Genomic DNA, 22,978 nt, shown 5'->3' with positions numbered 1-22,978 from the left:
GCGCCAAATTTTCTCGGGTATACAACGTACTAATCCAATTGCAGGCGGATGTTTCTTGCGACAATATGACTGTACCCCCGGCAAATAAGGTATCCAGTGGAACCTCTTGTAACGAGCATAATCATTCCAGAATCTTAATCGTACAGTGAAACATTTTTTGTTTGGACTGGCGCTGAGGTGAGTGAATGTCGCAAAAAAGGGACTTGCCCTTTCTCTGTAAGGGAGCTTGCCGTTAGCTCTCCCTTCCCGGTGTTGTGTACCTAGTACACATTGCTTCCAATAACCATAATATCTCTATAAAATACAATAAATACAAAGCTAAGCTAAGCATATTTACGCATGGATTTCAAAAATTATATTAATAATAACCAGGATTTATCGGGTACATTGGTATTTTGTGAATATCGGAAACAAATTCGCGTATAAACAGCGCGTGAAGAGTGCGCGGGAACCGCGACACTATATTCGCATCTCACCCTTGCATACATGCACTGTGCAAGCGTGAGGAGCTCAAAGCTCAATGTTCTCAGGCTAGCTAGCGAATTAGCAGCAGTCGCTCTTGAGCTTGCGACAAGAGTGGACCTATGCTTGTTCCGTGAGCGTTGCCAGATGGTTTTTTTTAATGTTTTCAGAAATAAATCTAAATTATTTAAAAAAATTACTTCATTTATAATTAATTCAGGGGATTAGCTATGAATGTCAGTATTTTTCCGATTTGAAATCGGTAATTTTTTTTGTGTGTAGTGACTACCCAACACCGGGACGCGCGTTTTATTTGAGCACCGGAAGGGAAAGGTTAACGGAGCAACTTTTTCACTTTTTTTTTTTTCGTTATGCAAATTGCTGGCTGTGAGAGGTGCTCGTTATAAGAGGTTCCACTGTAATTATAAAATTAAATACATGAAAATTGTCTACATCTTAAAACCTACTTAAATTAGTTTTATTTCAAATGTCTAATTCTCCATTAAAAACCATATTAAGTATAATCAACTCACCAAACATTAGATGTTCAACATTTCAGGCGTGTCAAAATTTAATAAACGCAATATAATTTCCAGTAGCTACATTCAAAATTGCATGTATTAACTCTTACCGCTCTGTAGGCCAGACATTCTGGCCCGTATGATTCTAGTAGGCAGCTCCGTGGCCCACAATGTCTGGCCCGGCGCAGGTATAACTTTGATCACTGATTTCTCTATCACCCAAGTGTATTCTACCAAAAATATTTGAGATAAACGCGGTTAATCATCGCAACATATTGAATTAACCAACATTTCTTCAATAAAACTTTCCATTACTTAGATATAATCTAGGAAAAATAGATTATCATTTAGGGTGATAGAATATTTGTCATACGCTAATATTTTTTGGGACAGTCAATCGTTACCCTTCATTTATGACAGTTCTCCAAGGACACTCCCACTTTTTGTGACCATATTTTCTTGTTTTGTGGAGCTATTATATTTCAAAATTATGTGATATTACTGTTAGTAGTTAAAATAACAGAAATTGCATTTTATGTGTTTATAATAAATATTTTATAGTTAATCCGCCATGGAAAACGATGAAAGTTACACTTTCAAGTTCAGTTATAAAAACGAATGGTCATACGAATTGCCAGACAGAGTGTCCCAAAATTAGGGAACAAAAATATTTATTTTAATGGTAGAAAGTTATGAGAAAATATGGTCAGAGTGGAAAAGGTTAAAATCATTTAAAATGGAAATGTAACGTTTCGACGAGGACCTCCACAATTACAGTATTGATAATACGTACGATTCCGAATGCCGACCATACAAATTAAAATTAATTCTTTTAAACACGATTTATATTTAAATTTTTATTTAAGTTTCATCAGCCGTCATAGTCTCTGTCGCAGCGATCATCGTGAGTCCAGTAACTGGCGCTTCTGGACACCTCCATGGGGTCCCGCTTGGGCCTCCCGGGGCGCGCCTCGCGCCTCCCGGCCGCCTTGGCCTTGTCGTCGCCCTCCGCCCACTCCGCCTCCTCGGTCCGCTTGGCGCCCCACTTGGCGTCGCTCGCGTCCTTCTTGGCCCCCCTGGACTCGTCCGAGTCTCTCCGCCGCCAGTTGGAGTCTTTCTCGTCGTTGTCCTTGCGCTCGCGGTTGTAATTCCGGGTGTCGGAACCGCGCCTGTCTTTCTGCCTGGCTCCCGGATTACTCCTCCTGGCCTTGTCGCCGTTCCTATCCAATTCCGGCTTCTCGGGACTCTCGCCGGACTCCTGACTCGGCTTATTCCACATCAGCGTTCCCGTTTCGAACTGTAGCTTCTTAAACCGCTCTTCTTGGCCTTCTAAATCGTCCTCGACCGAATTGTTCCTAGGTTTGAGCTCCCTCGCTTCCGCGTTTTTTCTCTGGCCGGCTCGGAGATCGCCTTTGGCCGGCAGCGGCTCGACTTCGCAATCTTTGAACGTATTATCGGCGTCGTCTTTCCATCCCTGACTCCACTCGGAGTCTGTCGCGTCGTTTTGCGAGCCGTACGCGTTTGTATTTGAAGTTTTGACTTTCTCGAGCAGCCCGGAGCTAGCGTACTGTTTGCGTTGTGTCTCTTTATCTTCATAGTCCGGCTTGTCGTAGTACTGTTGACTTGCACTGAAGCTTTGCATATTTGAAAAGGTGTCTTCTTCATTGGGATTCCCGTTGGCCTGCTGTCTCCAAGAGTTGAGGTCGAGTCTCTGCGCCAGTCCCGACGAAGGCATCTTGGGAGCCGGTGCGTCCGATTTTTTACTGATGGCCGGCGGAGGTGTGTTCCAGAAATCGCCAGTCTCTTGGCTCGCCGACGTGACTTGCTTCTGTCGCGGCGTGAAATTGGGCGGCGGCACGCTCGGGCAGAATTTGGGAATGCCCAGATCGTCGCTACTATCCAAATGAGGTATGTTCTGTTCGTGAAACTCAAAGTCGCTCTTAACGCTACTGTTGTGCACCATCCTTGATCCGGCACCTAGAATCGGCCGCGGTTTTCTCTCGGAATGGAAGTTATGCGCGCCGTTTGCATTTGCGTACTCATTATTATCTGAAAAGTTTGATTCCGAGACGCCAGAGCTGTCGTACGAAGAGTCGAGTGGATTCCTCTCATCGAAGACTTCGTCTCTGTACTTGGGGTGCTCCGCGTCGTGCCTGGCGTCTCCGTTGCTGTGTATAGACCAGCGGTCGCTGGAGTCCGACTTGCGCGGCTTGGCGGGCCTGGGCGCGGCGTCCTGGGCGGGCGCGGCGTCGTCCAGGTGGCGTGCGTAGAACTCCTGCAGGTACTTGGGCAGCGGCTCCAGCTTGTACAGGCACTGGTCGGAGAGCAGCAGCAGCCAGATCTTGCAGGATGGGGCGGGGGACTGGCGGGATATGAGCAGCTTCCTGGCGCTGATCGAGAGGACCTCCAGCTTGTCGGGCACGCACTGGTACAACTTGCGGCCGTGCTGCATTAACTGAAAAAAAAAACAATACTAAGTATCGGTTTGTCGGATTGAATTCTACATTTATTTATGTATATGTTAATACGTGACGCGTTTCGCCTTCTTAGGGCATTATCAAACACTCAGTGTTTGATAATGAAAATTTGACAGATATACCCCTTTGCTTTATATTTAATTTTAAATCAAACACAGATTTTTTGAGTCTATTAAGTTGTATTTTACTAACAAAAACACATAGAAAATTTATATTGTGATTATTGTTTCGCCTTGACTCGTTGTTAATAAATACAAATTAGAAGACTGAAAAAATCTGTGTTTGATTTAAAATTAATACATAAACTAAAATGGAGTTCTACAAATTAAATGCCAAATCAATAAATACCCCTTTGCCCTCTGACTGTGTTATTTCAAAATCAGTTTATATATTCACCTGGACATTTAGAGTGCGTAGGGCCAGCTGGGTGTTGCACTCCAGGAGTTCGATGCTGACTTGCACAATCAGTCTCGCCAGAGTTACCAATTCTTCTGCGCCCAACATCTTAGATTCTGAAGAAAATAAAGTTAGTTTAGAGCAAACTGTGTCCAAACAATGCGCCCAAGATTCACATTAAAAATACATCTATCTATCTAACATGGAGTCCACAAACTGTCTCCAGGCTTTTCTGTCGGCTGCCAGCTCCCTTGCATCCTCCCGAGTCAGATCCGCATCCCGAAATTCTGACGAGAACTGCCGATGAATTTTCAGCAGTAGTCGTCCTGGGCGGCGTGAACCTGATGCCTTGTAAAAGGACAAGCTTGATGGCAGCTCTCAGGAGGCATGCGGAGTACACGGCCAAGCCAACTGAATCGCCTTTTCTTGACGACAGTTGTGACCAAGATTTGCTGCGTCCTACGCCTTATCTCTTCATTCCTCACAGAGTCAAACCACCGTACGCCTAAAATTCTCCACAGACACCTATTCTCAAACTACATCTTTCATCTTTGGCAATATTATTCTTGCTTATTTTAGATTTTTCTTAGTGAATAAGCCATAAATTTCGTGTGTAATGTGTATTAATTATGAATAAATAAATTTAATTTAATTTAATCCATCTCTTTCAAAAATCATAGTCATATTAATATATCTACCAGTATAAATGTCAGCCAGAAGCGAAGCAGCATTCACGAGGTACTGGTCGGCTCCTTCCAGAGATATCTCCAGCCCTAAAACAAATAGTAATATTGATATCTATATAATATAGATGAAGAAGAATATGTAATATAATAGAATATAAGAAAGGATTGTAAGGCTGAACAAGGAATAATTGAAAAGATTAGGAAGAGTTCTTGGACACGTGGAGCAAATGGATAACGAGAGAACGACTAAGAAAATATATGTGGCGAATGTGAGAGGGAAAACAGAACGAGGACGACCAAAAATGAGAACCTAAAATCTGGTAATTTATTATTAGATTAAAACCAATATTTTTAGCTTTTCCACTTTTTTATTTGACCAGCGACCGGGTTTCGTCGTTACCGACATCATCAGACCAGTCTGATGATGTCGGTAACGACGAAACCCGGTCGCTGGTCAAATAAAAAAGTGGAAAAGCTAAAAATATTGGTTTTAATCTAATAATAAATTAAAAATGCAATTCCATCACGAAGTGTTAGTGGATAATATAAATCTACTAAAATCTGGTGTCAAAAGTTTGCGTAATCGGAGGGCATGTATGACTAGATGTATGGTTGTGAAGGAGGCGAGGAGTGTATGTCAGGACAGAAGAGTGTGGCGTTCCATCCTTTCTGCCTACTTCTGCGGGGAAACGGCGTGCTGGTAGTAGTAGTAGTATTAAGAAGAATACGGAAGTCTGGGTTGGGGCAAAGTCTCTACTTTTAGAGGCTTGTCTGCAGGTAGGATGGTAAGGATAGGGAATGTTAATGTGAGAAATGCATCAAAAACATCCAGATCAATTAAAAATAAACGTTTCTTGAATTCATTTTGCAATCAAACCCGCAACGCCAGTTCAGCAGTCGAGTGTCTACCCAACTACGCCACGGAACCTGCCTACAAAAGGATTTTTTTAAACATTTATTGTTATGGCAGAGCGTGTTTTTCACAACAAACAAATGCATTATTTTAACACATTGTAGTCGGGCGCTTTGAACAATAGACTCTAGCCTATAGCGGACGTTTTTCGCGATTAGCGCTAAAATATATCGCTTTCTTAAAATTGACAATTTCAAAAGCAAATAATATTTTCGATTGAAATTTTCAAAGAAAGCATATATGACATTTGATCATCAAAAATAAATTATAATCATAATTTTTAATTAAGTATTCCGTATTTCACAATTTTAAAAGCATTGTAAACTCTATAAAATAGCCGTTCCCTCCGAGGTATCATTCCCTATACAATGCTAATATATTAAAATAATAAAATACCAAACAGTAAACAAAACAGTGCGAGCGGTATGAAAAATTGTCCAATACGTGAAATGACTCAAACTAAACTGGAGATTGAGATCGCATAAAAACTCTAGATTTCTGGCGATGCCTTTACAAGCGACACACTAGCCAATCCGGACAAGGCATCGCAAATAACGTCAACAGACTGTCGCCTAGCACCCAGGTAGCAGATTACCCTTCAACGTGTTTTATTTCACGCTGATAACAAACCCGTTTATTGCCGTTTCCCGCCGATAACCGACAGTCGACAAAAACGGCATTTGCCATGTCCCGCAGTTGACCGACAGTCCGTGAAAAACGGCAAATGCCGTGTCCCGCCGACAACGTGTTAATCTAATTTTATTTCTGATAACATCTATTGTATTCCTGCCAGTGCTCTTTACTATATATTTATTTGTTGATTTGGCGTTATTTTGTAGAACTCCATTTTAATTTATGTATTCATTTTTAAATCAAACACCGATTTGTTAAGTTGTATTTTATTAAAAAAACACATCAAAATTTATACTGTGACGATTGTTTCGCCTTTGTTTGAAAATGCCATAACTCGGCGAAACATCGGTCACAATATTATTTTTTATGTGTTTTTAAATAAAATACAACATAGTAGTCTCAAAAAATCTGTTTGATTTAAAAATTAATACCCTTTACTGTCCGCCTCCGTAGTGTAATGGTCAGCACGCTCAGCTACCGTTCTGGAGGTCCCGGGTTCGATTCCCAAGGGGGGTAAAATAAGTGATTTTTTCACTGTAATATTTATTCAATATTACCATGGACTGGTACCTGAAGCTGAGGACTAATCACCTTTCCTTCATGTGTAAACGATCAAGATAACACTGCGTTTATATGACACAGTGCCCTATGCACCATTGAGGTGCGGATAAGGGTTTTATTATTATTATTATTATAACCTAAATATATTGTATACCCGTACACAGGCCATGCCTTTGTGGGATCTTTTTTGTATTATATTAAAATAAATATAAGTGAATTTTTCACTGTAATATTTATTCAATATTATTACCCTGGACTGGTACCTGAAGCGGAGGGCTGATCACCTTTCCTTCATGTGTAAAAGATCAAGACAACACTGCGTTTATATGACGCAGTGCCCTATGCATCATTGGGGTGCGGATAAGGGTTTTATTATTATTATATATTTTTTTGTAATTGTATTTATATTATATTTTAAAATGCAAAAGAATAAAAAAACAAAAACTTGCTCTTGAAACAAATCGAGTATGTTACGCAAGGCATTACTGCACGCCTGTCCAAAATTAAAACACAGTGAGGTATATTTTTTGGCATTTTTGGACTAAGTAGATTCTACTTAATCCAAAAATGAAAAAAAAAGTATTACGAAAAAAATGTCCCTTACTGTGTTTTAAGTTTGGACAGCCGAGCGTACATTATAAATACATTTAAAATGTTATTTCCCGTTTGTGAAAGGACCCTATTAACGGGATTGATGCGGCTTTGGATATTTTCACGTCATCCATTCCCCAGGCATGTGAAGCCCCAACGAATTGGTGTGCGAAGAGTCTCACCGTCGATCTTGTCCGTCATGGCCTCGATGAAGAGGTGGTGCAGCCGCTGTCCCACGAGCTGCGAGTGGGAGAACCACATGGAGCAGCAGAGCAGCGACACGCGCGACGCCATGCGCACGTCCAGGATGGCCGCCGACGAAATGGCGTCCAGCGCTTGCCTGGAATATATCAACAGCAATTATAATTTACATAAGCGTTATAATTTCCTGTAATGGCCCTGCCATTTCTCATTCGCACTTTTATTATCCTACCTAGAAAGTCGAGGGACTTGTCATGTGTTGTCCGGCTTGGTGCGAGACGCATTCCCATGGCCATCATAAATCGGTAAAACATTTTATGATTCCCTATCCTAAAGCAAGAGGGTTTCTAAAATAGTCTAATTTGGTATTTCGTGAGAGCCGGGTGTAACATAACTTAACAGAGCTGTTTGGAAACACATGAGTATTGATATATATAGCCTGGAACGACTAGTTGTGATCGGTAGCCGGAGGGAAAGAGAGGGAGAGGAAGATCCCCCACACGATGGACCGATCAAATTAAGGCAGCAGCAGGCATCTCGGTGGTTGGAGCGCTACGTGCAGCGCAGTCAAGGGATAACTGGAGAAGTCATTGCTTCCACAAGGGTCACAACCCTCAGCAATGAGGAATAAGACGGAGAAGAAGAAGAATTATAATTTACATAAGCTATTTAATTTCCATAATGTACATTAAGCTGAAACAAGTATTATCGATAAAATTAAGAAAGGTGTGTTGAGGTGGTTTGGACATGTAGAACGAATGAGTGAAGAAAGAACGGTGAAACAAATTTATGAGGCGAATGTAATTGGAAAAAGGAGCGGAGGAAGACCGAGAAAAACTTGGCACAATCAGGTATGTCAAATACTCGAAAGCGGCCGGGTCAGGAGTCGTAATAATCGTCGGGTATGTATGAGGAGATGCATGAATGTAGAAGAGGCAAAGAATGTTTGCAAAGACAGAGTGGTGTGGCGTTCGATTCTCTCTGCCTACCCCTGCGGCGAAGCGGCGTGATGGTTAGTTAGTTTATTTTTTTTATAACCACAAGGTGACTGTCGAATCGATAATAAAACTGTTCAGTGTATTTTTCTCGATCAAGTATGCCAAATACTTGAAAGTGGTCAGGTTAGGAGTCGAAACAATCGGCGGGTATGCAAAACAGCGCTGTACAAAATCATAGAAATATTATAATTATAAAAGAACGTGCATATATCGTCCTGTCTCAGCGTACGCGCAACGAGTGACACGATACAAAGATCGCGGGTGAGTCTAAATACACATACATTCTCAAATACTGTGAAACGCGTGTAAAAAGCATGTAAACAAGCAATACTGGATGCGATTTGTAAATCGCGTGCACAATGTCAGAACCTGAGTTCTTTCCACGCAAGCGCACCGAGACCCGCAAACCAACATCCATATCAACTTTAAACGATATTAATGACGGCATCCGACGTACAAAAAACGCCTTCAATACTAATGTGTACAATGAACAGAAGCACATACTCTATTGGATTGTTCTTAGTGCGCACGTTGCTTAGACAGTTTACTTTTAAGCTTGAAGACTGAAGTTAAACAGTTATTGAATATTATTAACCTGCGATTTACTTAATAATTTAAATAAATAAAAATTAATAATAATAATAAAACCCTTATCCGTACCCCAATGGTGCATAGGGCACTGCATCATATAAACGCAGTGTTATCTTGATCATTTACACATGAATGAAAGGTGATCAGCCCTCCGCTTCAGGTACCAGTCCAGGGTAATATTGAATAAATATGACATTGAAAAAATCACTTATGTAATATGTATTGAATAAATATGACAGTGAAAAAATTAATTGACGATATTTTGTATCTGTAATTATAGAGTTTTGGATTTATGGAGATGGCGTCTAGATGTGCATATTTGATATCTAGTACGTAGTAAGTACGTGTATAAGCATTTGATGCCCAGCATCCCTTCTACAAAAAGTCACCAACCGCCACTGTTGTCCACTACCCGGAATTTTACCGTCCGGCAGTCAAGAGCACCGATCCGTAGAAATATGGACAAAAGCAGAAGCCAAACATCGTTTTAAAACGCTAACTGACGTGCTGGACGGTAAAATTCCGCATGATTTCTTGTAGTGCACAAACGCCCTAAAGTCTTGCAAGAATTTGCTGGCAAATAAAATGTTAATATAAAAAGTCATAAACTGTGGAGTGACAGTGACCACTCCACGAGGGATATAGAGATGGGAGTGTTACCTTAGCATCTGCGGCTGCGTACATGACTTGGTGAGGATTGAGTCAATGTGCTGCAGCTTCTGATTGGTCAATATTCCATCGTCCTGTGGAGAGAGCAAGCTCACCTGCGGGCAAAACGCGCAATTAGTAAGAGAGTACAAAAATCCACATTTTTAATTATTTAAAGGTAATAAAACCTGCAGGTAAAATATAGGGAAGGTGAAGGTGGAAAAATAAATCACAAACACCCAGACCAGTTGAAAATACAACTTTCTGGAACCCGCGACACCAGTTTCGCAGTCGAGTGTCTACCCAACTAAGCCAGGGCGCCTGTCAAACACAACATAGATTGTTAATTAATCACCAGCTGTACCCCGCCACACGTTGTTATGGCTCGGTTTGGTTTAATGGAAAAGACATAAAATATAAATCACACATTTCTATAATTTCATAATGCAATAAATTTATGTTACCGTTCTTTCCTCACTCATATGTTCCACATGTCCGAACCGTCTCAACACACCTTTCTCAATTTAATCGATAATGCTCATCTCGGCCTTGCATTCTTTCCTTATTTCACCATTCGAACATCTCTCATTATATTTTTGTATTGAGAGTATGGATTAATTAGTTTGTATGAAATGTGGTTTTCTAAAAGAGGGCGTTACTAGTTTTATTTTATACTAGGTTTTCTAAACCGGCCGCTGCAAGGTCGGATAACACAGAAAATAAGAAAAATGACATTGAAAATGTGTTAATTTCATTTGCACATGGAAAACTTTTCAAATGGATGTGATTTCTACCTGCTTTATTAAGAAGGCATATCTCTCATCGATGTACAGCACCGACTGGCTGTTCTCATCCGACAGGCTTCCAGTGCCACAGAAATTCCTCTCCTCCTGCGAGACCTTCCGCGCCTGGGGCGCCTGTGCGGGGGATGCCTCCGCGGGCTTGTTCAGCACGTGCACGTTGGCCCCGTAGGCCGGCGCGGCCATGGCTGGCTTCTGCGGCCGCGGGGTGGGCGCGCTGGGCTGGACGGGGGCGGGGAGGGCCGGGGGCTTGGCTCGCGGGGGGGCCTCCGCCTCGGGCTGGCCCGGCCTGCGGAGCTCCTTGTTCTTGCCGCCGTAGCCGCGGCCTCGACCGCCTGACGAAGCCTGCAGGGAAATCGACAAGGGTTTATTTATGTATCAACCGTTTTAATGCGGACCGTCGATATATCAAATTATCGGGTAATATATCCAGAATTCAACACGGATATTGGATTGAATTCTACTTTATTTACATATATGATATGTGACGCGTTTCGTCTTATTAAGACATTATCAAACAAAGTCATTGTCAATGAAATAAAAAAACACGACATTATCAAATCGACAGCCCCTACGTAAAGTACTCTATCTGCAAATCTGTTACTTTACAGGAGAGAGCTTAGAAGAATTTTCAACGTATTTTTTTTTTTAAATTAACGGTTTTATCTGAAATTCTAAACTAGTGTTATACATTCAAATACACTATAAAATAATGTATTAAATCGTATTAAAACTTTATGCTTTGTCAAAATTAAGTAGTTAACGTTTTAGGAGTTCAATTCTTTTCGAAAATTCCATGTAGATAGTGTCTTATATAAAATTCTTCCGCAATTTTGGCATAATATGTGAAAAATGGCTCCGCGGTAAAACGGTTAGATTTTAAATCAAACACAGATTTTTGAGTCTACTAAGTTGTATTTTATCGTTTAAAAAACACATAAAAATCAATATTGTGACAATTGTTTTGCCTAGTTATGGCATTTTCAAACCAATGCTCAAACAACCAAGAAGCCGGAAATTGGATCAAACAAAAGAGGAGTAATCTAATTCTCTCACTCTCTCCTTGTGGTAATACCACATTTCGCTCACTCCTTTCAAGAAGGTCATAAATCAAAATTCATCAATTTTCAGTTGAGCATGTTTTCGGAATGCCCAGAAAATTTACTATATCCCAGCAAAAGAGGCATATTTTTAACTTAATATTTACCCGCTACATGGCAGAAAGTGTTGTTTTTGCATTTTGAAGAAAAGGTATTGTTTAATTATTTTTTTAAATATACTAAATATTTTTCAAATGGAGAAAAAACCTACAGGTTCTACCTAAAAAGATCTGCTGCACAGTAAAAAGTTCAATAAGTGGCTTGATATTTATTTTTAATGCATTGTATTATATTTTTAAACTTTGAAAATGTTCTCCTGAAAAATCAAGTTTTTTGATTTATGACGTTCTTGAAAGGAGTGAGCGATTTATTAAAGTGAAAGAAATAACATGTCGCTAGCAAACAAAAAAATTACATCCTGATATATATTTAGAACATACAGCATCATGCTTTTTATCAAAAACAATGTTTTGAAACATATAAAAATGAAAACGGGAAAATTTTCTTTGATATTTGTAAGATTACAAAAAAATATGGAGTAAGTAGATCTTATAATAGTAAATATATAAGGAAAAAACACTTCTCCTGCATAAAAAGGTTATGATAATTTTGACATATCGCTCACTCCTTTCAAGAATGTCATAAATCAAAATACTTGAATTTTCAGGAGAACGATTTTAAAGTTTAAAAATAAATATCAAGCCACTTATTGAACTTTTTACTGTGCAACAGATCTTTTTAGGTAAAACCTGAAGGTTTTTTCTCCATGTGAAAAATATTTAATTTATTTATAAAAATAATTAAACAATACATTTTCTTCAAAATGCAAAAACAACATTTTCTGCCCTGTAGCGGGTAAATATTAAGTTAAAAATATGCCTCTTTTGCTGGGATATAGTACATTTTCTGGGCATTCCGAAAACATGCACAACTGAAAATTGACGATTTTTGATTTATGACGTTCTTGAAAGGAGTGAGCGATATAAGGAAAAAACACTTCTCCTGCATAAAAAGGTTATGATAATTTTGACATATGGAAGGAAAGGATGAATGATAAACATCACGAAAATATATTTTAAATCTGTTGATGTTTTAAAATTGATATATGAAGAAATTAAATACATTGAATAAAATATTTTGGACAGTGCAATATCAAAAATCACAAGATGAGGATTTGAAATAACGTGGAAAAGGGATTATTAAAACGTAAGAATAGAAAAACTGTGGAGTTTTATCCTCTTTGCCTACCACTGTAGAGAAACAGCGTGCTGGTTATTTTTTCAGTCAATAAAAGTAAGCACTAATACATCTGATTTCCAATGAGTAATCGAAGCTAGAATGACTCAGATTGTAGTTTTTTCGTAAGATCCAGTTTATCAACATTGAAAAAAACTGCCGGAATTTTAACGCGGTTGGAAATTTCCTCACTTTAACATGAGATCACGTTGTATTTTCGACTAAATCTGTGTCGGTTTTCATAATCGGCAAAAAATTGTTTTACAGCTGTCACTGATCCGAAATCGTGCGTTCACGATAGAAAAAAGTCCAGCGTTAAAGTCGCAATTCGGATTTAAATAGCCGATACGCAATCGGCAACTAGATGGCATAAGTGGAACACGAGTTGCAGATGTTAATAAAACAAATGTTGACACAGGTTTCGGCGTAATATCAGAAATATTTACCATTTTTAGTACACAACAAAACAATTGGCAGGCGCCATTTATTGGCTACAGTGTTGCCAGAAGTGCAACAGTTTTTTGTGTGATGAAATTATACGGAAAACGAGGATTATTGTTCAACGAGAGAAGAGAGGAAACTTCTCATGCACATAAAATTGAGCATAGGGTATCATTATAGTAAATAACAATAAAATATTTTTAATTAATCTTACGCCACGGTAGTCATTATATATTTACATTATGCATAGTAAATATTACAATATAAAAACACTTTAGAACCCTGTGGGAGTCGAATATGGAACCTTAGACTAAAATCTTTTCTGAATCCTAATAGTGAATCTCAGATTCACGAAATGCATAAATCTATGTAAAAAAATTAAACCACAGTGACGTTCGTTTTACTCCCAAATAAAAATATTCGAATTGCGAAAATTAATATATGGTGTGAATACTGTTACCTCTTTTTCAGAAAATAAAGATATTCGTGTGTTATATGTGTTAAAATTGAAAACATTAGTCCATTAGTCATTAGTATTAATCCATTCGGAAAAAATACAAAACGTTTATTCTAAAGTATTACAGTGTGTAATACATTTTACGTCTAATATTTTAATCAAATACGATTGAAGGAGTTTGAGGTAATGGTCATAGGTATTATATGGATGATAGCAGCCAAAGCAGAAGGGCTTAGGATTGCATAATTGTATCCGTACAAGTGTGTATAAATTGGGTTAGTTTCTGGCGTTACCGCTAATATGCACGTGAAAACAGTCAAACCAATATGCGCAAGCGTTTTCTAGGTAGGTATTTGAAAAGTTCCAATCCGCCCGACATATCTCATTTTCTCTATTTGTTTATTTATCGATGTGGCAACTTTAGAATTACGTCAAATGCACTTCTCGTACGTGTAGTGGATTTGTTTGTATTTCGGTTCGTGATTTCGGGATTGAGTACCACAATTTCGCGTGTATCTAATGCCATTAATTTCTGCTAATTTATTAAATAAACCCGTCGAAAATGGCGCAGAATAACGTCAACATGTCGCTAGGTGAGTGTCACGAATGAGAGAAATTCGGCGGATGTGAATCCTATTTTTGGAATAATGCTCGACTATGGCTCAACTTTCTCGTATACCCACGCGAATGACAAAATAAAATATTTAGGTTATATTTATATGGCCGGGCGATTAAAAATTGAATCATATAAACAGTGATATACACGCCGAAATTAGTTTTAAGTGTTACTTTTACCCTTGTCATGCTGAAATAAATATATGATTTAAAATATGGTATAAATTCATATTTTGTATACAGACTGCCATTTACACATGGGGAGATGTTTGTAACTGCTATGGTCGCTAGCTTCGCTTTCCTAGCTAAGATTATTTGAGCTTTATAGCAACATTATTCAACCATTCATTCCTGCAGTAGTTAGCTCTTTCACTGTTAACTTGGGTTATGTTATTTGTCCAATCTGACACCTTGCATAGTCAGAATGCAAAAAACATCCTTTTATCAGAAAAATACTGATTTGCAGTCAAATAAACAATATCTCAACTCAAAATTTACTCTATGTATTAATTTTAAATCAAACACAGATTTTTTGAGTCTACTAAGTTGTATTTTCTTAACAAAAACACATAAAAATTATATTGTGACAATTGTTTCGCCTTGTTAGGGCATTATCAAACGAATGTTTCGTTTGATATTCGTTCGACATTCGTTTGATAATGCCCTAACAAGGCGAAACAATTGTCGAAATATAATTTTTTATGTGTTTTTGTTAGTAAAATACAACTTAATAGACTCAAAAAACTGTGTTTGATTTAAAATTAATACATAAATTAAAATGGAGTTCTACAAATTAAACGCCAAATCATTAAACAAAAATTTCTCTATGAAACATTGCAATAAACTGCACAAAAGCTGTTATCATTATTCAAAAATAGCAATACAATGTAATTTATTGTTTCGGCATTCACTTCGTGCCAAGATATGATTAAATTAAAAATAAAATACTTGTTTTTTTTACCGGTTGAGTATTATGTCACGACTAGTTTATATTCAAACCGGTAGATAGAAGCATCTGTAGCTTCTGAAACTAGTCTTAACAATATTTCAGCATTTCTTCTCCATGTTATAATGGATAAATGTAAACGTTGTGTTTCACTCTCTCTCGCTGCTCGCTGATAGTGTGTGAAGGAGACGTGTATTTACCAGTGCTTACTATTTGTTTTAATAAAATTAAACACTTGAATAAACCACTTTATCGAGTTTTATTTTTATTTACGACTAGTTTCGAAAACGACAGTTGTTTTCATCTTCTGGTACAAATTAAAACTAATGAATAAAAATATATTTAGGTGTATATATAGGTCAATAAATATAGGGAGGGGGGTTAAGGAACAACATTTTTTGTAAAAGGAAACATTGATAATAATGGTGACGTATTTTGAAACAGTATATTATTAATTAATGTTTTATCCGAATTAAAATTTTTATGTATTTTTAAATTTATCTAAATGTATTTTTAATTTTAATAAAATAACCATGTCATTCCACAAAGTTAATGCCGAATCAATAAATAATATACTTACTATTTGTTATTTTATTATTATTTTATGTGCAAGACTTTTTGTTTCTCTGTTAGTGTATTCATTAGAGTATTTTTATATTAGATATTGTATATGTATGTATTATGTTAAAGGCATTAGCCGTTCAATAAATAAATAAATAAGTATGACAGGCGCCGTGGCGTAGTTGGTGACAGTGAAACTGGCGGCGCGGGTCCGATTCCCGCCAGGTGCAAAGTAAATTCAAGAAATATTTTTTTTCAATTGGTCTGGGTATTTGTGATTGTATTTTTCACATTTAACTTCCCTATCCTTACGATCCTACTTGCAAACAAGACTAATAGGGGCTTTGCGGGATATTCCTTTAAAAAAAAAACATATACCGTAGAACAGGGCTTCTTGAACTTTGATGTATTACTTGAACCCAGTATAAAAAAATATTTAGATTGTGGTGTCGATAGAAGTATCGTGACAATAAGTGTCACCTGTCAGGGAAACAATGAATCATGTCGATACGTTCATTATTGTAGATCAAATACAGATTAAATTTTTTTTTTGTACTGGGCTCAAGTAACACATCAATGTTCAAGTAGCCCCGTTCTACGGTACTTACTTATATAAGACTCAAGTGGTAAAAAAATAGTGTTTTATGTATAATTTGGCACGATCGGGTATGCCAAATACTTGAAAGTGGTCAGGTTAGGAGTCGTAACAATCGGCGGGTATGTATGAGGGTATGTCTGTCCGCTTCCGTAGTGTAATGGTCAGCACGCTCGCCTACCGTTCTGGAGGTCCTGGGTTCGATTCCCAGGGGGGGTAAAATAAATATAAGTGATTTTTTCACTGTAATATTTATTTAATATTACCCTGGACTGGTACCTGAAGCGGAGGGCTGATCACCTTTCCTTCGTGTGTAAACGATCAAGATAACACTGCGTTTATATGAAGCAGTGCCCTATGCACCATTTGGTGCGTATAAGGGTTTTTATTTTTTATATTATATGTATGAGGATTTGCATGAACGTGGAAGAGGCGAAGGATGTTTGCAAAGACAGAGTGGTGTGGCGTTCTATTCTCGTGTGATGGTTAGTTAGTTAGTTAGTTAGTTATGTATAATTTAGCAATACAATAATATGTACGTATACGATAACAAATTCATGTCAAACATTAAAATACCATAAAGTAAATAAATTGGTAGAAAAAAGTCGGCTGTTGTCAATTGGACTTGAGTCGGATCAACCAGAGTGACAGGCCATCTGAGGGCGATTGAGAGAAGTTCTACTGTACACTCAAATACAAAGATTTTCATTTTTCAGATGACATCATCAAGCAGAACAATTCCCGGAATTCGGGCAGGGGTCGCGGAAGAGGCAGAGGTCGAGGCGCCTTCCGGGGAGGTCGTGGCAGAGGCGCTCCGGTGACACAGCGACTGGGCCGCGGAGGTCAGACCACCGGACCAGGTCGTCTGGCCGGGAGAATTGGAAGAGGTATAAATATAACATCACTGTTGTCTAAAAGCGCACCAATATTTAGCCCTTCCCTTACGGTGCTAAGAACTGGCGCACCGATGATATGTGTTTTGTACACCATATGAAGTTTAGTTCACCTCCGTAGTGGTCAGCACGCTCGGCTACCGTTCTGGAGGTCCCGGGTTCGATTCCCAGGGGGGTCAAATAAATATAAGTGATTTTTTCACCAACTAACTAACTAACTAACTAACCATCACGCCGCTTCACCGCCGGGGTAGGCAGAGAGAATAGAACGCCACACCACTCTGTCTTTGCAAACATTCTTCGCCTCTTCCATGTTCATGCATCTCCTCATACATACCCGCCGAATGTTACGACTCCTAACCTGACCACTTCAAAGTATTTGGCATACCTGATGATTGAAAGCAACGACACGCGCTCAAACGATGAGAAACTTTTGTGTATTGATGATTTTATTTCCAATTTTTTCACAAATGATTTATTTCCGTCGCTGCAAATGAATAACTTTATACTATAATACTTTCATGTAATACACGATTATATTATGAAGGAATTCAAAAATTCTGAGCCTGTATCTATTATAATTTTTTTTTACTTATGTAAAGTAATGAGTGAGATTTTTTCACTATGATATTATTTATTCAATATTACCCTGGACTGGTACTTGAAGTGGAGGGCTGATCACCTTTCCTTCATGTGTCAACGATCAAGATACACTGCGTTTATATGATGCAGTGCCCTATGCACCATCGGGTGTGGATGAGGGTTTGAAGAAGAAGTATCTATTACAGTTTATATTGATATTCTCATTTTTAAAGTCAAGTTGTAGTAAATACATATCACCCGGAGGGGAAGGTTGACAATCTGATTGCATATAAGAATCGTTGCAGGTGTAGGTCGAGGGGCTGCGGCTGTCCCGCGAGGTCGTAGCAGGTCGAGATCGCAAGGTCGCGTCCCGGGGAGGGGAGGGGTCTCCAGAGGTCGCGCTGTACCGAGAGGTCGCGTCTCTAGAAGAGATACTATGCCAAACACTGTCGGTGAGTAAATCTATTGTTTAATTTTAAAGTATTTACTTCTTCTCCGTCTTATTCCTCATTGCTGAGGGTTGTGACCCTTGCAGAAGCAATGACTCTTCTCCAGTTATCCCTTGACTGCGCTGCACGTAGCGCTCCAACCACCGAGGTGCCTGCTGCTGCCTTAATTTGATCGGTCCATCCTGTGGGGGATATTCCTCTCCCTCTCTTCCCTTCCAGGCTACCGATCACAACTAGTCGTTCCAGGCTATATATATCAATACTCATGTGTTTCCAAGTTTTGAAGTTCTAGTGATTCAAGAATAATGATTCAAAATTAGTTCATATATATATATAGAACTTTCAAGAATTTGAGTAGTGTGGTTGACAATAATGGGTAGAATTGGTGCTTTAGTTTATATTTAAACTCGTAGATGGATGCCTCTGTGGCTTCCGAAACTAGTCATAACAAAATAAAACTGGTAAAAAACAAGAGTTTTATTTATATTATTTTTTTAATATAGAACTTTTAAGAATTTGAGTATTGTGGTTGTCAATAATGGGTAGAATTGGTGAATGTTACACGTGTGTAAAGCGATCACTAAAACCAGCCTATGACGGTCGTCAGCCCCGTAAATGCCCAGAATTCCATATTCTTCTTCATCTTTGATGAGATGTCAAAAAATTATATGAAAATTACTCCTGTAATTGGAGATAATCCAGATTTTTGTGAACAAGTATTTGCACACACTCAAAATGTTGTTTTATTTATAATTTGGGTGCTAGATATGTGACTTTTCTTCATATGTTGTTCTTTTGTTATTATATTATCTGTGGTACCATGATTGGTTTATGATTTTTTTTCCAGTACAAGCCCGAGGGAGGTCACGCTCGCGCACACGCTTCCAGCAAAACAACAACAATAATAACTCTTCACAGTCGCGATCACGCTCCAGATCAAGATCAAGAAGCAGACTCAACACACAACAACCTAATTTAAGAGGCAGAGGCCGCGGAAGAGGCTTCTCAACCAGAGGAATCTCAACAAACCTCCTGAGAAATGGCAAATTCAACCGCGTAGGACTGCGATCCGACCAGATACTAAAAGCCCAGAAATTATCTTACGTTCAGAATAAAATAGACAGGGCGAGAGCCAATCAGGGTGTGATTCAGACGCAGACGTTCACGCGGTCTAGATCTCGTTCGCGGTCCAGGGCTCTGACCCAAGCGCAGGCGACGAGACTGACGATTAGTGTTGCCAATGACCGCGCAGGGCAAAGACGCCCGCTCAATCGCAAGCGCCGAAACAGCCTCTCCGGTAACTCTATCGGGTATCTGGACAAGGCAGCACTTGCCCAGCTAGCGAATGAGGTCATCAGAAGAGGCCCGGGCAGCGTGAGGTCGATGGGGTCGAACAGATCGCGGCGGTCCATGCAATCCGTCAGATCAAATCGATCCGCAAGAGGCAGAGGCCGCGGGAGGGGCCGCGGATCGTTCAATCGACCCATATTAAACCCCAGACTCCAGCAAGAAATAGCGGCTATCCAAGGAAAGGCGTTTTCCAACGGCACGGCGACTAGCGATAGCGTGGCCGTTTCCGGGTTGAATAATTTTGCCCCAACGCCGCATCGTACTACCACCAGCTTGAGTGAGAGATTCGCAAACATGTAGACGCGGACAATATATATTATTTTGTGTGTGACAAGAGTGCTAAGAGACTGCACGGCTGACTATCGTAACGTTTACTTTAAGAATTTTTTTTTTTAATGCAGTTTGTGTAATTAATAAATGAATATATTAAAATTATGCGCATTATTTACATACTGTTTTTTTTTTCATCGATACAGTGGTAACTCAATACAGTAATACCACTTTACGTATTAATTTTAAATCAAACACAGATTTTTTTGAGTCTACTAAGTTGTATTTTAATAACAAAAACACATAAAAAATTTATATATAGACATTCGTTTGATAATGTCCTAACAAGGCGAAATAATTGACACAATATAAATTTTTGTCAATAGAATACAACTTAGTAGACTCAAAAAATCTGTTTTTATTTAAAATTAATACATAAATTAAAATGGAGTTCTACAAATTAAACGCCAAATCAATAAATACAGTAATACCACGCTTAACACATTGTTGTTGGCCACATAACCACAAACCCGAATTCCGATCTGTACAATATTTTTTGAAGTCTCGCGCTTTATCAAAAGTAAGCAAATATATAGAACGCTTATAAGCGTCTCCCGCTCTCTACCAACAGTATGCAAAGGACGCTTTTAAGCGTTTCCCGTAAACAATGTGTTGACACCACCCCTATTTATGGTGTTCAGTGCCAATTAACTGGATCCACGCGGCTCGCATAACCGTATGTGTTTTAACAAAACATGCCCCATATGCGGCTGACATAAGCGTTTGTGTTTTTACATTGCTCCAAGTTTCAAACCTCAGTTCAACTTAGAGGGATTTTTTCATAGTGTGGAGCTTTGGATAAAATAATACGTCAATCCTTGGCCTTATGACATCTGTTGAAATATCTGACTAATAATTTGTAACATCACAAGGATAAATAAAAGAACAGATCCCTGATTTTTCTTGCGGTCGGTAATTAGTCCGCGCCATAATCATGCCCTATATCTGTCTCACTCTCGACGCTACGCATCGCCAGTGGGTAAGAGTGACACACGATGCGTGCTTTGATTTATTTATGTTACCATCTAATTTATTTATATTACGATATATTTCAAGAATAATGTGACACACGTGGATTATAGAGTACCAAAAAGGAACAATGAATCCCATTGAACGTTTTTGTTTAGGAAAATAAATCGTTTCTTAACTAAATACATGATAAAAGTAATCATTTAAAAAACGGCGAAATACCGCCACGCACTGGCCTCTCTTAGGAACAAAGTTAACGCTGTTAGAAGGTTAAGGAAAAAATATGCAATCTTTTACTGGAAGATTGCATTATATTTATTCTATTGTGTGTAAAACATATTGCTTGAACATATTGTAAACCGAGCGATTGCAATGGATCTTCCTTAAGCGATATAAAGAGTTCACACATTCGTGGAAGCCTGGGTGTGATAACAATAGTAAGGTAGAGGAAAGGCAATTGAGATGGTATGGGCACATAGGACGCAGAGAACCTGAACATATCGTAAACCAGGCGATCGCCATGGATCTTCCTCGAAAGACATCTAGAGGAAGACAACAAAATTCATGGATGCTGCAGAAAGATAACTTGATTCGAATACATGGCCTAGGTGACGTTGTATATGATAGAAGGACCTACAGCCTGAGGACGAGGAGAGCTGACTACAACAGTCTACATAGATGATAAGTTGGGATGGAGCCAGGAAGAAGATTCTGTCGTGTGTAAGGTGTGTGGATTCATAATAACTTAATATACATGTACTACAATACTGTTTTGTCAGTTGTTGCATTATTTTTGAAATGCATTATTTTTTTAATATAAAATCCTGATAATTGAACACTGCGTCCAAAAATGGCAGACATTCGTGCAAGAACTGTGTACCATCGTCATTAATATATCGTAGTCATACAGGAGAAAGTGACCAAGTGCATTTTTTACAAAAACGTGATCATTGACTATTTGATATCTTACTAGCTTAATATTGCCCTGAAAAAATCCCAAAAGATTTTAAAATTGGAAGTATAATATATTGACTTGTTAAAAATGACTAACTGCATAGATGTTTATTTTGTTGCCAAGCAAAAGTGACTTAAATGGCCCTCCTGAACATTTTACGTTTTGTCAGTTGGTCACTTTCTCCTGTACGACTGCGATGTGTGGAAAATAGACCCGTTAAGGGCTGATTCATTTAGCGTGCTATTTCGCCGGCACGGATTACTCGCGCTAAGTAGCTTATTACTGTAATTCATAATATTATAAGTGTGTCCAAATCTTTGTCCACTTAAAAGAAAATAATTGTGACATTCAGTATGAAAACCAGATTTCCTAATTTCATTCATATTTAAGGTAACAATCATTTAAACACTCTCCTTATCATTCATCGTTCACTTTGTGTAATACGACTTTTTAATTATCACTTATTCGTGACTACCGGTTTCGGAATAATCGTTCCATCATCAGGTCACTGAATAAAAATTAATACGGTCTGACATTTATACGAAAATATAATTATGAAAGAGAAAAAGAAGACAAATGAATCACAATGAGAATATTTTTAACAATGGACTAGAATTAAATTTAAATTAATTAATTTCTTAAAAAAGCTTACTAACCATCACGCCGCTTCCCCGCCGGGGTAGGCAGAGAGAAAAGAACATCACACCAATCTGTCTTTGTCAATAATCTTCGCCTCTTCCACATTCATGCATCTCCTCACACATGCACGCCGATTATTCCCACTCCTGACCTGAGCACTTATTTACCAAGTATTGGAAACACTTGATCGTGCCATGTTTTCCTCGGCCTTCCTCTGCTTCTATCACCAACCACATTCGCCTCATAAAATTGTTTTCTGTGAAATGTAATCTGCACCATTATATTATAATACGCTCTCTTCTGTCTAGGGTTGGTACCAGGACTCCATTGTGCGTCAGTTAATTGAATGACTTTTGATAAGACAGTATTAATCAGAGATTTA

At 38.6% G+C, this 22,978-nt stretch overlaps 2 protein-coding genes across 3 annotated transcripts; one reads left to right on the top strand and one right to left on the bottom strand.

Moving 5' to 3' along the window:
- Positions 1-1,437: 1,437 nt before the first annotated feature.
- Positions 1,438-13,312, bottom strand: LOC148310051 (uncharacterized). 2 transcript variants are annotated; one of them, XM_088259059.1, is made up of 7 exons: positions 13,261-13,312; positions 10,473-10,823; positions 9,691-9,794; positions 7,423-7,580; positions 4,555-4,629; positions 3,857-3,972; positions 1,438-3,438 (listed from the first exon to the last, which is right to left on the bottom strand). In XM_088259059.1, the coding sequence occupies exons 1-7, from the start codon at positions 13,261-13,263 to the stop codon at positions 1,855-1,857; spliced, it is 2,391 nt and encodes a 796-aa protein (XP_088115185.1). In that variant the 5' UTR covers positions 13,264-13,312; the 3' UTR covers positions 1,438-1,854. The 2 variants fall into 2 exon arrangements, with proteins under 2 accessions (XP_088115185.1, XP_088115186.1); XM_088259060.1 differs by lacking the exon at positions 13,261-13,312 and adding an exon at positions 12,827-13,201.
- Positions 13,313-14,140: 828 nt separating this feature from the next.
- Positions 14,141-20,151, top strand: LOC148310050 (uncharacterized). The gene is made up of 4 exons (XM_088259061.1): positions 14,141-14,305; positions 17,146-17,316; positions 18,210-18,356; positions 19,201-20,151. Exons 1-4 carry the CDS (start codon positions 14,275-14,277, stop codon positions 20,001-20,003), a joined length of 1,152 nt encoding a protein of 383 aa, XP_088115187.1. The 5' UTR covers positions 14,141-14,274; the 3' UTR covers positions 20,004-20,151.
- Positions 20,152-22,978: the final 2,827 nt, after the last annotated feature.

The sequence above is a fragment of the Brachycentrus maculatus genome, unplaced genomic scaffold, assembly GCF_059751285.1.
Source record: "Brachycentrus maculatus isolate JH-2025_06_01 unplaced genomic scaffold, ASM5975128v1 h1tg000109l, whole genome shotgun sequence".
Lineage (NCBI taxonomy): Eukaryota > Metazoa > Arthropoda > Insecta > Trichoptera > Brachycentridae > Brachycentrus > Brachycentrus maculatus.
The sequence above is the reverse complement of the archived record's forward strand: the minus strand, read 5'-3'. Positions and strand labels throughout refer to the sequence as shown.